Source organism: Hypoxylon trugodes (assembly GCF_022578975.1).
Source record: "Hypoxylon trugodes strain CBS 135444 unplaced genomic scaffold F4822scaffold_6, whole genome shotgun sequence".
In the NCBI taxonomy this organism is placed as follows: Eukaryota; Fungi; Ascomycota; class Sordariomycetes; order Xylariales; family Hypoxylaceae; genus Hypoxylon; species Hypoxylon trugodes.
The window spans coordinates 2,430,595-2,442,783 of NW_026250021.1; the positions used below are offsets into that span (position 1 = coordinate 2,430,595).

Genomic DNA, 12,189 nt, shown 5'->3' on the forward strand with positions numbered 1-12,189 from the left:
GTCGTCTATGGTGAACGCCTTGCTGCGGAGTGTAACGGGAGAAATTAACAAATCCAAGGCTATTCAGGCCCGTCAAGATGCTTTGAAGTCCCCCTCACCTAAGAAACGTTCTTGCGCAGCATCGCATCTTCCCCATTCGCCCACCCGACGAAAATCTCCATCGAAGCCCTCTCCGCTGGTCGCTGGGGAGAGTGCACCGACAGCAGACAAGACGAGACCGATAGATGTCTCATCGGATTACGGAGATGACGATTTCGATGACGATACGCTTATGGAGTTAGATGCTAGTCTAGGTCAATCGCTGGACGGACACGTGGAAGAGAATTTGTCGGCCCCGCAAGCAGAGACGGAACAAATTACAGACCAACCGGCCAAACGAGAACCCGCATCGTTTGACGACGACGATTTTGTGGATATGGATGACGACTTACTTACCGCCGCCGAGGACTTGATAACACAAATAGACTCAAGTCATTCCACTGGGAATAAGGTGCACATGCCGGACCAACCTGCGATTACTGCTCCGAAGGATTCGGTTGTTATAGCCGATGATCTTGTTGATGATGTATTCGGGGATGATTTTGGCGGTGACTTTGATTTCGACGCTGCTGAAATAGCCGCTACACAATCTGCTTCTGTTAAACAAACGAACGGACCATTGCCTCCTGTACGTAGATGGCAATAAAACGAATTACCCAAGCATCAGTTACTAAGACGATTTGTAGGTAGGCAATAAGCCAAATACGATTCAGAGGTATCAAGTGACTAAAGTTCTTCAAAGCGAATATGTTGATGACCGTGGAAGAAACTCGATAGAGAAGGTAAGTTCTTCGCGCGCTCAGATTAAATGATTAAAAACTGATGGATCTAGATTCTATTCGTTGAAGTTGACCGAAGTAAGATCATGAAAACTGTTCACCTCCGAGGAGATTGGGTCGAAACTCCAGCAAACCCGAAAGCTTATGTTCATATCATCGGCGAATTCGAATCGACTGGGCAATGCATCATAGACAATTCGCAGAACATACTCATTCTACATCCGGATCAGTTGATATCAGCCACGGTTGTTGCAGACAGTTTTACGTGCATGCGCCGAGCTGTCCTCCAGGATCGCGTCAAGGCCACCAGCGACAAGACCCCACCCCTCGTGTACGGAACTCTACTACATGAAATATTCCAGGAAGCGCTCATGTCTAATAAATGGAGCCCGGAATTTTTGGATCACGTTATATGTGATATTACCCAAAAACATGTGGAAGATTTATATACGATCAAGGTGTCTGTCAATGACGCCCGCGAACATCTTCGGACGAAATTGCCGGAACTTAGAGGATGGGCAACTGCATTTGTCACTCCTTTTCCTAGGGTATGTTAAAACTCCCGATATATAGAGGATTGTTTGCTAATATTCACTAGCCCGATGCTGTCGTACAAGGCCGGAACGGCGACAAGGCGAATATGTCCGTTACGAAATTACTCGACGTCGAAGAACATGTTTGGTCTCCGATGTATGGACTCAAGGGTAACATTGATGCGACAGTACAGGTAACCATGAAAGATGGGGCTCGACGACGTACATTAACTGTACCCTTCGAAGTGAAGACAGGCCACAATGCCACAAGTAACCATCAAGCACAAACATCGCTATACAATCTCCTTTTATCGGATCGATACGACGTCGAAATCGCCTACGGTATCCTATATTATATGGAGACATCGCAAACAATTCGAATCCCGACGATTCGTAGCGAGCTTCGTCACATGATCATGCAGCGCAACCAACTTGCCTGCTATGTTCGAGAGCGTAGCGTTCAACTTCCACCTATGAAACGAAGCACCAACACTTGTGCAAAGTGTTATGCGAAAGTGTCTTGCTTCATATATCACAAACTTGCGGACAATGGCGACCACGAGACAAGCGGCATGAAAGCCAAGTTTGATGAAGTTGTCCGGCACTTGACTCCAACCCATCAGGAATTCTTCCTGAAATGGGAAAACTTATTGACAAAAGAAGAAAAGGAAAGCCAGAAATTGCGCCGAGAACTCTGGACCATGATGAGTACGGAAAGGGAAAAGGTCGGACGATGCTTCGCCAATGTTATCATCGAGGAAGGCTCCGCGACCGAGGATACGAATAACCCGAAAATCAATCGATTCCGATATACCTTCGTCAAGGAGAACCCGACGGCTAACTTTTCATTCCTTGATTCCCAACTCGCAGTGGGAGAGCCGGTGGTCGTGTCAGACGAGAAAGGCCACTTCGCTCTTGCGATTGGATATGTCACATCGGTACGAAAACAGAAAATCAGCGTTGCAGTTGATCGTCGACTTCATAATGCTCGGATTCGTCAGCGAGGGTTCGATGAAATAAATAATCAGGTTTTCGCCAGCATTATGGAGGTAGCACCCGAAGGTGCGACACCTACTCAATCTCAGGGCAAGGTAAAAGAAGCGCCTCTCAGATTTCGACTTGATAAAGATGAGTTTAGCAGTGGCATGGCAACTGTCCGAAATAACTTAGTCCAAGTCATGGCGGATGGTGTGTTTGGTTCAAGGGAAATTCGTCGCCTGGTGGTCGACCTCGTGCCACCAACGTTCAAAGCGATTACAACGCAATACACGGTCGCCGACCAAGAAAGCCTGAATATTGACCAAAAGAAGGCAATTGAGAAGGTTATGAGCGCTAATGATTATGCGCTCGTTCTGGGCATGCCTGGCACTGGCAAGACGACCACAATTGCCCACATTATCCGTGCGCTTGTTAGTCAAGGAAAAAGTGTCTTATTGACATCATATACGCATTCCGCCGTTGACAACATTTTATTAAAATTAAAAAATGACCAGATGCCCATTTTGCGACTTGGTGCACCGGCAAAAGTTCATCCCGACGTGCAGGACTTCGCAATTCTCGCAGGACAACCGATGAACAGTTTTGAGGAGATACGAAGCGCTTGGCACGAAACGCCAATCGTAGCCACTACCTGTTTAGGAGTCAGTCACCCCATTTTTAACGAACGGACTTTCGATTATTGCATTGTTGATGAGGCGTCGCAAATCACATTACCTATCTGTTTAGGACCAATCCGCATGGCGCGCACATTCGTTTTAGTCGGAGACCACAATCAATTACCCCCTTTAGTGCAAAACGAAGAAGCACGCGTGGGTGGTCTGGATATCAGTTTATTCAAACTACTTTCAGACACGCACCCGGATTCCGTCGTCAATCTCGAACATCAATACCGCATGTGCGAAGATGTAATGATGCTCAGCAATACTCTTATTTATGATGGCCGACTTAAATGTGGTACGGAAGCTCTCCGCCATCGCAAACTTGAGATTCCTGATATGGATAACTTACTCAGCAAGCATTTCACTGTTGACAATATTATGAAACAAATGGGGTCTCCGAAGTCTTCCTGCACCGGCTGGGCGAAGCCGGGTTGTTGGTTGTACGAGCTTCTGCATCCCGATGTACGTGTTCGTTTTGTCAACACCGATCCTCTCCCAGAGGCCCGAGAAGAAGCTAAGGGGAATCGCATCGTTAATCCAACAGAAGCGCGCATCGTCTCACAGCTTGTTGATGCTTTCCTTGCCACTGGCGTCCCGGCTGCTGAGATTGGTGTCATGACACATTATCGATCTCAGCTTTCTCTACTTAAACACGGATTGCGCGCTCATGGTAACAGCATTGAGCTGCACACCGCGGATCGGTTCCAGGGACGTGACAAGGAGGTCGTGATTTTGAGTTTGGTGCGTAGCAATGAAGCGTGTAGTATCGGGGATTTATTAAAGGATTGGAGACGTATCAACGTCGCCTTCACGCGAGCCCGTACCAAGTTATTAGTGGTGGGAAGTCGGAACACACTTAAGGGCGCTGGTGAACAGGAGATGTTAAGCCGGTTTATAAAATTGATGGAGGAACGCGATTGGGTGTACAACGTCCCTGAGGATGCGCTATATAATCATATTTACGACGAGAACGGCGCGGGGACGCAGGCTGCGAGCACAATTGTTCCGAGTCAGCAACAGCATCAACCACAACCACGATCTCCGCCGAAAAAGAAAGTGCCAAGAAACGGCCTCATCAGCGCTCGGGCCTCAACAAAGATTTCAGATGGCAAGGAAAACCAATACCAACGTCCTCCGATGAAGGGGCAAGCGCAAAATGGACCCAAGAGAGGCAAAATCACAGATAGGGCGATGCTCAGAGGAAACATGATCACGAGAGATATTTTCAACGAGATTACGGACGGCCGGTTTTGAGAAGGGGGGAGCTTAATGCAATGTGTATATACATTCCTCCACGGATCAAGGCTTCGTCATGTCTTTGGCTTTTTAGAATCGGCGTGTTGGCTGCATACACTGCATACACTGCATACGCATTGGGGCTTGGGCGTTTCTACAGCATTTTGAGATTGAAGCATGGGCTATGGATAGCATTGAGCACCTGGTTTAAGGGCTTGATTCATGCTTAGATTAAATTACTATATGTTAGGCGCTACGCATTGGGCAAGCGAATAAGGCGATGCTTTGAATTGATATTATATAAACACTTAAAGTGTTGTGATAATGAAGAGTGGATGTATAAATGAGTGAATGTGTAAAAGATAGGTACTTCTAATTCTTGACTTTATCTTTATTATACTGGTAGGTAGGGACAGGAACATCGCCGTCATGCTGCGCGATCTAAAGTACACCGTTATATGTACAGTAAATGAAGTAAAAGTTCCCGATCTCATATCACATACAACCTCATCACCACCAACAACATCCGAAGGGGTATTCCGACAAATTTTTACCCTTTAAACGCCGCCAACCCAAAAATACCGTAAAACATCTTAGCCAAGATGCCGCGCACCTACATATCCCCCTACCAAGATCCATACCCCGAGGACTACGCCGAACCCCCGGAACAGAACAGGCATCCACCAAAAAGCAGCACCTGGGATCTCACCTATGAGCCGAATCATTCGAATCTTCCGAGTCCCTCGACCCACCAAGATCCGACATCATGAATGCCGAGGGCCGGCGGATAACAGATGGAGGGACACCATGATCATCACTGAAAGTACGGCCTCTACCATTGCCATCAATTTCCCCTCCACCGAATCCATTCCAACCATCATCTACCCCTTCCCCATTCACTCCATCGCCCCCTTCAAGCCAAGTCATCGACCTCGGGCCGCCCCATATCATGTCTACATAAAGCGACGGCTTTTCTTTTTCGTGGTGGCCAAGCAAGTAGTAGCGGATGAACCACGGGATGTATTGAGTAATCTGGTGCATGACAAAGTCTCGTTTGCGGACGGCGAAAATAAGAGACAGATCTTCGAGTGATCGACGTTTGGTTTCTTCGACGAATAAGAATACGAGGACGAAGGCGAGGAAGTTGAGCGCTGCGAAAAGGCCTAGCGAGCCGGCATTTTTGAGACCTGCGTAGATGCTGTCCGGGAATATCTATTAGTAAATGTATTTGGGCCAGTAGGGAAAGGGGGGCGTACCTTGGGAAGAACATCTGTATAAGTCCGGCGAATAGGAGGTTTATTGCAATTGCGAATGCGCAACCCTACGCGTGAAGTTAATGGTAAAGAATCATTGACACCCGGGTATTCGCGCTACTCACAGCTTCACGATGGGAAAGCGGGAAACTATAGCCTTATCAGTATGTAACCCATAGTAATAGATCTATAACACCAACCTTTCGGATGCAAGAGTGAATGGAATAGGACCTAGAAGAGTATTAGCGCCATTTAAACGTCTAGACTAGAGGGGACCTACCCATCCCCGGTGAGTAGATAGCTGCGAATACTATATAATCCCCTTAGTTAGTAGTCGAATTCCTTCAGAGTGCCGCGCAAGTCCTTACAAAACACGAAGAAAGTGACAACCCCAACCTTAGTGTGGGCGTCAGAAATCATGCTCGACAGAGAAGCAGCCAGCATAGCCAGGCACATCGCAGGCAATGTAAGTACGAGCCACTTGCGGCGACCGAGGGTATCAATAGTTCGGATCGCTGGAAGGCTGAAAAAGAAATTCACGGCTCCTGTAAAATGGAATTAGATTAAGCCAAAGACCATTATAGTAAGTTATTGTCGGACATACCATATCCTAAACTGTAAAGCATCGGTTTTAAATGATCGGAACGATTGGAATCGCCTATAATCCCGCTGAACAATGAGCCTATAATGATTAGTCGATCGCGGAAACCTCGTCTAGAGAGATGTATGTTAATTACCTGAGTAAAACGCCAAGAGATTGACTATCCAAAATTGTCAGTGATATGAATCTATTTCAATCGCACGTATATGTTCGCGGGCTCAAGGATTCTGTGTAGTGTACTTACTCCCACATAATTGCTGAGCCAACGCGACTATCGAACTGCTAATCAGAGCATTCCTCAACCGCCGTTGAGTGAAAAGCTGCTTATACTGAGCCGCATATTTCTTGATGTAGGCGAAACATCCTCGAGGAACATCATCATCTTGATCCTCTTCGTCTACATTACCAGAGTATTCTTCAAGTTGAACAGACTTGTAAATCAAGTAGATATCCCTAAGGGCTTGAAGCTAGAGGAGGAATAATTATTAATCATCCGTGCTGTGTTTCCAGATGTGAATTGATACACACCTCTGTTTGACGAAGTCTCAGCAAGACGTCGTATGCCTTCGCGGGGTCGTAGCTAGAAGTCCTTCGTCGCATGTAGTAACGAGGACTTTCAGGGCAGAACCAAAGCCCTATCATAAGGAAAATACTCGGGACCAGTGGCGCTCCCAGGATCAGTTTCACGATTAGCGGGTCGTTGTGTGCGGTGTAGAAGATGAGGTTGAAGGCAAAGCCCATCATGATTCCAAAGGAGACCCTTGGCGCGGGTTAGCCATTAAAATTTCGGACCGTGCCGATGACTTTGGACCTACCATAGCTGCCAGGCGAGTATAGAACTGCCTCTCCACGACCCCACCGCTGTCTCGGATGCTAGAATAGGCGTACTAACGGCTTTCACGCCCATGCCTATTTGGTAAAGAATGTTAATCTGGTATTGCTATTCGCCACGTCCGGATCCATGGTGTGGTCAAGGTGATGCGACATAATATACGTTAAGCTTACCTACGCCATTCACTACCCGCACGCCAAGTAGTGAATACCAGCTAGTACACCAAACCGCACCTAACGAACTTACGAAGACTAAACAAGCCGCCACAGCCATCGCACCTCGACGACCAACTAGATCGTTAATAGGCAGCGCTAACCAACAACCGATTAGTCCTGCGAAGATAAATGGCGACGCGTTAGTCGCTCCGAGTTTCCAATCGTCCGGGTGGGGATTTGCGTTATCCGCATCGGAATCGAATCCCGACGAGGTCACATCCGGGAGTCCGTACTCCGAAGCATACAACGAGGCTCCGTTGATCGATGACTGCACAAAACCCTGTAAAAAGGCCGCGAGAGAGACCGTGAGGATGACGATTATCATTTTCCGTCCAGAAAAAAGGACGTCTTTTTCTGCCCTTAGAGCGGTTTTCTCCTCTGGAGTTAGAGTAACTAGAGCGGGATGGTGGTCTTCTGGTTCCTCAGATCGAGCAATTTCGTAGTAAAAGCGGTCATTCTGGGCTACTCTGGCTGCGCGTAGGAGCTTGTTCCGGTCAACTTCCGGTAGGCAATCCTCAGCAAATACGAAGACATCTCTTTGGAGTTCCTCCTCAGTAAGGTGAGCTAAGGCATGTTAATGAGCACTACTAAAGCTACCCTGATGTGTGAGGATCATACTTAGGGGATTCTCGATGATTCGTTGACTATTATGGCGTCTCCGGTTCACTTGATCTCGGTGATTCTTATGGACCGTTGCAGAAGTGGCAGCCCTCTCGATCGGTTCGATGTGACCGTCGGATCTAGGCGGGACTGGAGGCATTGGGACAGAGAACGAATAGCTCAGATGGGATCCGCGCCGTTCCGTCATAGTATTGGATCCCCTAGTACTCACTTCTATAGAGGGTTACTAGATAATGAATTTCGAAAGAGGCCATTGGGAAGCAATTAAAACAGGGTTAGACAAAAAGGTGGCTTAATGAAACAAGCGCTTTTCCAGGCCATCCTCGGTCAGCAGCAGGCCTGAGTCGCTCAGAGCCTCGCGACACAAACAGGTTTGTCCTAGAGAAATCAGACGTCGGTAAGGATTTGTCACGTTTCCTAATTAAAATGACATAACTGATGCGTAGGAGTATACAAGTTCGCTAGAAATAACCGCGGTTCATGTAGGACAAGCTGTAAATATGTGGCTTATACAAAGCAAGAAGCATCTTTAGCCTACCGAGTCTGCAGCCCCGAAATCAATCCTAGCCATACCGAGCGTCGAAGGATTCAAAAAGCAATACCATGATCGATTTGGTATACAAAGCGACGTACTAAGGTACATACTAAAGTAGATGCCTAGATAGGTATGAAGGGGGAGGTGGAGGGGAAGGTGGCTTAGACTCAGCCCTCTTCTTCTCAGTTGCGGGCTTTAATAGTTGCTTCACTATCATATCTCACCGCAGGAAGGATCGGGGTTTGATCGTGGGGTGAAAGCCTCGAACAATCCGACTAGGGTGCTCCTCTCTGCACATTAGCCCATATTTGGCACTCCCTGCGCTGATCAAGCGGAGTCAGCCTAACCTAGGTAGCTGCCCCGTATTCAAAGAACAGAAGACAGCCTTGCGAGTTTCGCACTCTTTTCCCGCTAATGTTAAGTTCTTGTTCGAGAGGGGAATTAAAATCCGAGAGTCCTATCTGGCCTCAAAAGGTCATCTCATACCTTACGCTGAATAGGATTAATATTGTCGTCTCGATCCCTTGGTGTTGATCTTTTCTCGTCTCTAAAGGCTGCCAAGGGCCTATTGGAATAAGTTGTCTCTCCTCAGCTGAGCAAAGTGGAAATGTGGCAGGCGTGCTTAAAGACAAGTGCTGAGCCCCAAGCAGGCCGGGAACAATACGTAGCTCAAATCCCAAAACCCAGTACATTCCAGCTGCCCGGTCGGCGTGAGTCGAGTAGTACTTTGTCATATGACTAAACGGTATCATCCATCCTGCATATCCTGCCCCTGTTAATAGGCAGATGATAAATGTGGCGCGCCCTCTATTGATCGACCCCAAATCTTACATGCCGCCGTGACGTACTTCTCTCGGTTACTATCCGTTTTAGCTCCCACGGTTTGTCTGCTTTTCTTCGACTATTCTCCGATCGTCTAGAAGCGACCCAAGTCTCGATATTGGAACGTTGAGGTCGTAAAAAGCGACAACTAAATTGTGGAGCTCGATCTTAGCAATTGCGAGAGCTCACTCGGTCCGGTTCTGAGAATGTCCCTGCCCGCCGGGTCCCATCGTAAAGGCTCGGTTAGATACTTATCGTTATGGATCCATTTTCAATCTCCATAGGGGCATTGCAGCTCATCTCTTTCGCCGGTAATTTCGTGAAAGGGTTGAGCTCTTTCATCGAAAAGACCAAGAATATCGACAAGTCCATCCAAGACCTACACGACGAAATCCTACACTTATACGAAGCACTTGAAAGAATACGAAATACAATCCGTAAACGCACCCGACAACTGCCATTCGAACGTGAGCATCATGCAAACATCCGCCAAATCATCCAGTCGTGTGAGGCCTCGCTAAGGTCGCTGCATCAAGAACTTCCCCCACTTCATGACGGAAGCCAGACACCAATCAAACGTATACAGCACGCCATAGTACAATGCCTTAAGGAAGACAAAGTTCAACATCTGCTTCGTCGCATTACTTCATATAGAAGTCTACTGCAGATGAGCTTAGAGACGCTCTCGTTCGGCCATTTGATGGAGACAGAGCGGTCCCAGAAGAAAATCGAAGCCGAAGTACGGAAGCTGAGCATCCTCTTCCAAAGTTCGCAGCTCTTCGGTCATATAAATTATGGAAATACTCTGCTAGAGCGTACACGTAGCGTCGAGTCCGAAGTAGAATCGGAATATTCAGAGGAAAACACATTAGAAAAGGAGATTTCTGATTGGGGCAGGACAGCACATGACTTGAAGTCGGCCGTGTCTTTAGACCATGAGTCGTCTTGCGGTGGGAGCTCCGTTGCCCTAGACCTGGACGCGAGCGTCGAGACCTTGACATTATATGACGATACGTACGACCCAGAGCCTTCTCGCTTAGACCGACAGAGTGAAATTCTTGAATTTCAACTCAATCATAATAAGGAGATGGTACACGAATTAATGCAATGCGGCTTAGTTATCGAGGCGTCAAGATATCAGCGACAGGGCATCGAGCTCTTAAAAGAGCTGTCGGGGATCCCTATCTTACTAGACGATCCCTTATACGACCAACTCGCTACTATGAGAGAGGAATTAGCAGACATTCTAGTATTATCCGAGTGCAGCCGCCCCGAAGCCAAGAGTGAATTGCTGAAACTACTGGACGAGGAAGTAAAAAAGGAGAGGGAGACAGGCTACATCGATTATCATCGACGGGGCAGGCTATACCACAAGCTTGGCCAGCTCTACCTCGGAGAAAAGAACCTCGATCGGGCACGTCCATTTCTGGGTCGCGCCCTCGACGATCGGAAGCAGATAAATCCAATGCCACACGAGCTCGTCAAGGAATCGGCGGAACTATTAGTCGAAGTCTATCGACAAGAACAGGCATTCGATAGAGCTAGCGGACTCAGCGAGTGGATTAAACGAGAGTTGCAACCGGATTCCCTCTCCTCTTCAACTTCAACTTCGTTGCAGACAATGCACGACCAGACCGGAAACAGCTTCAGAATAGATTTGACGTATGCGTACCAATGGTGTAAGGAGCAACGAAGTGAGTATAACCCGGACGTTGGTTGGTTTATTCCCATTGATCAAGGAAATATGTCGCTGCTCGAATTCGTATAACACTTCCCATAACCCAAAGCCGAGCATCACAACTTTGACCATCTAAGTGCTAACTTCTTGCAAACAGTGGATGTGGATAGCGCAACCTTCCACTTTAATACTTGTGACCCGGAAACGGGGACGACGCCGTTACACCGTGCGATCCAGGCGGAAAATATTGAAGTAGTACAACACATGTTACACTTAGTCGACAAGGAGCAACGCGACAAGCAAGGATCAACACTGCTGCACGAAGCGGCCTCGACGCGAAACCGAAATTTGTGTGCCTTGTTACTTGATAAGCATTTGGCGAATCCTGATGTAGTTGACGACAGCGGAAGGACTCCGCTGCATAGATGTCAAACGAGGTCCGGAGGCTTGGGAGTAGCAGAACTACTTCTCAAATCATGCCCCCAACTTATAAACCGTCCCGAATATTATGGGAAGACAGCGCTTTATTTGGCATGCGAAAAGGGGAATCAGAAAATGGTAGAAGCTTTGCTATCGGCGGGCGCGGATCCGAATATTCCAGGACCGGGACAGGTGACACCACTTATTTTAGCGATCGACGTGGCGGCCCGGTCTGCGCAGAAGATCTCCATTGTAAAATTATTGATGAAGTATGGTGCCGATCCGCGGAAAACAGATGCAGCGGGTAAGACGGCCTTCGATGCCGTCGACGGGCTAGCCAGTAAAGAGATTAGGCTCATGCTGGAGAGTAGCGCTTCAAGGAGAACGAGCACTATGACAATGAAGAGTATAAGAAGCTCAAGCAGTAGGACAAGCTCGAGCACAACGGCGCATTCCAGCCCAAGTTGAAACACGATTTTGTAGCTGGTTGATCGTTCACATGGGTAGTCTCCCTATCCATTTTTTTAGCTTCGTGTATATAGTCTTAGAATTTATAGTTTGGGGTGGGTTGGTCAAATATATAGAGGCCAACCTACGACTTGTACTAGGATGAGAGCAAGACAAGAGGCGGGCTGAGAGGAACCAGGAAGATCGCCCGATGAATGTAATTACGCATGTATGAATTACGGCCTTAAAAGAATTAATATAAATATGCTGGCCTCTAAGATGTAACATTTACAGGGAAAGGGAACCACGCACCTAGATCGACCCCGATTCCTGGGTTGATCAAAGGGGCGTCTCGGTTATACAGCCCCAATCGGAGATACCGATTATCCCAATCCTACTTGCGATCGAAATGGGGGCGCGTGAGGGATAGTCTGATTTTCATCATGCTGCGTCATGTTAGAAGATCGTAAGGTATACTCCGTGCATCGCCGAAGTATTTTTGCGACATATTGTTGGGCGT

At 47.6% G+C, this 12,189-nt stretch overlaps 2 protein-coding genes across 2 annotated transcripts; one reads left to right on the forward strand and one right to left on the reverse strand.

Moving 5' to 3' along the window:
• Window positions 1–4,568: 4,568 nt before the first annotated feature.
• F4822DRAFT_295310 (uncharacterized protein) lies at window positions 4,569–8,361 on the reverse strand. Its single transcript, XM_051455097.1, has 13 exons — window positions 7,765–8,361; window positions 7,105–7,710; window positions 6,915–7,008; window positions 6,628–6,859; window positions 6,344–6,566; window positions 6,236–6,259; window positions 6,103–6,180; window positions 5,867–6,043; window positions 5,779–5,808; window positions 5,699–5,729; window positions 5,624–5,648; window positions 5,502–5,566; window positions 4,569–5,443 (listed from the first exon to the last, which is right to left on the reverse strand). The coding sequence occupies exons 1-13, from the start codon at window positions 7,952–7,954 to the stop codon at window positions 4,951–4,953; spliced, it is 2,268 nt and encodes a 755-aa protein (XP_051313668.1). The 5' UTR covers window positions 7,955–8,361; the 3' UTR covers window positions 4,569–4,950.
• Window positions 8,362–9,219: 858 nt separating this feature from the next.
• On the forward strand, window positions 9,220–11,945 carry F4822DRAFT_295413 (ankyrin). The gene is made up of 2 exons (XM_051455098.1): window positions 9,220–10,818; window positions 10,960–11,945. Exons 1-2 carry the CDS (start codon window positions 9,384–9,386, stop codon window positions 11,688–11,690), a joined length of 2,166 nt encoding a protein of 721 aa, XP_051313669.1. The 5' UTR covers window positions 9,220–9,383; the 3' UTR covers window positions 11,691–11,945.
• Window positions 11,946–12,189: the final 244 nt, after the last annotated feature.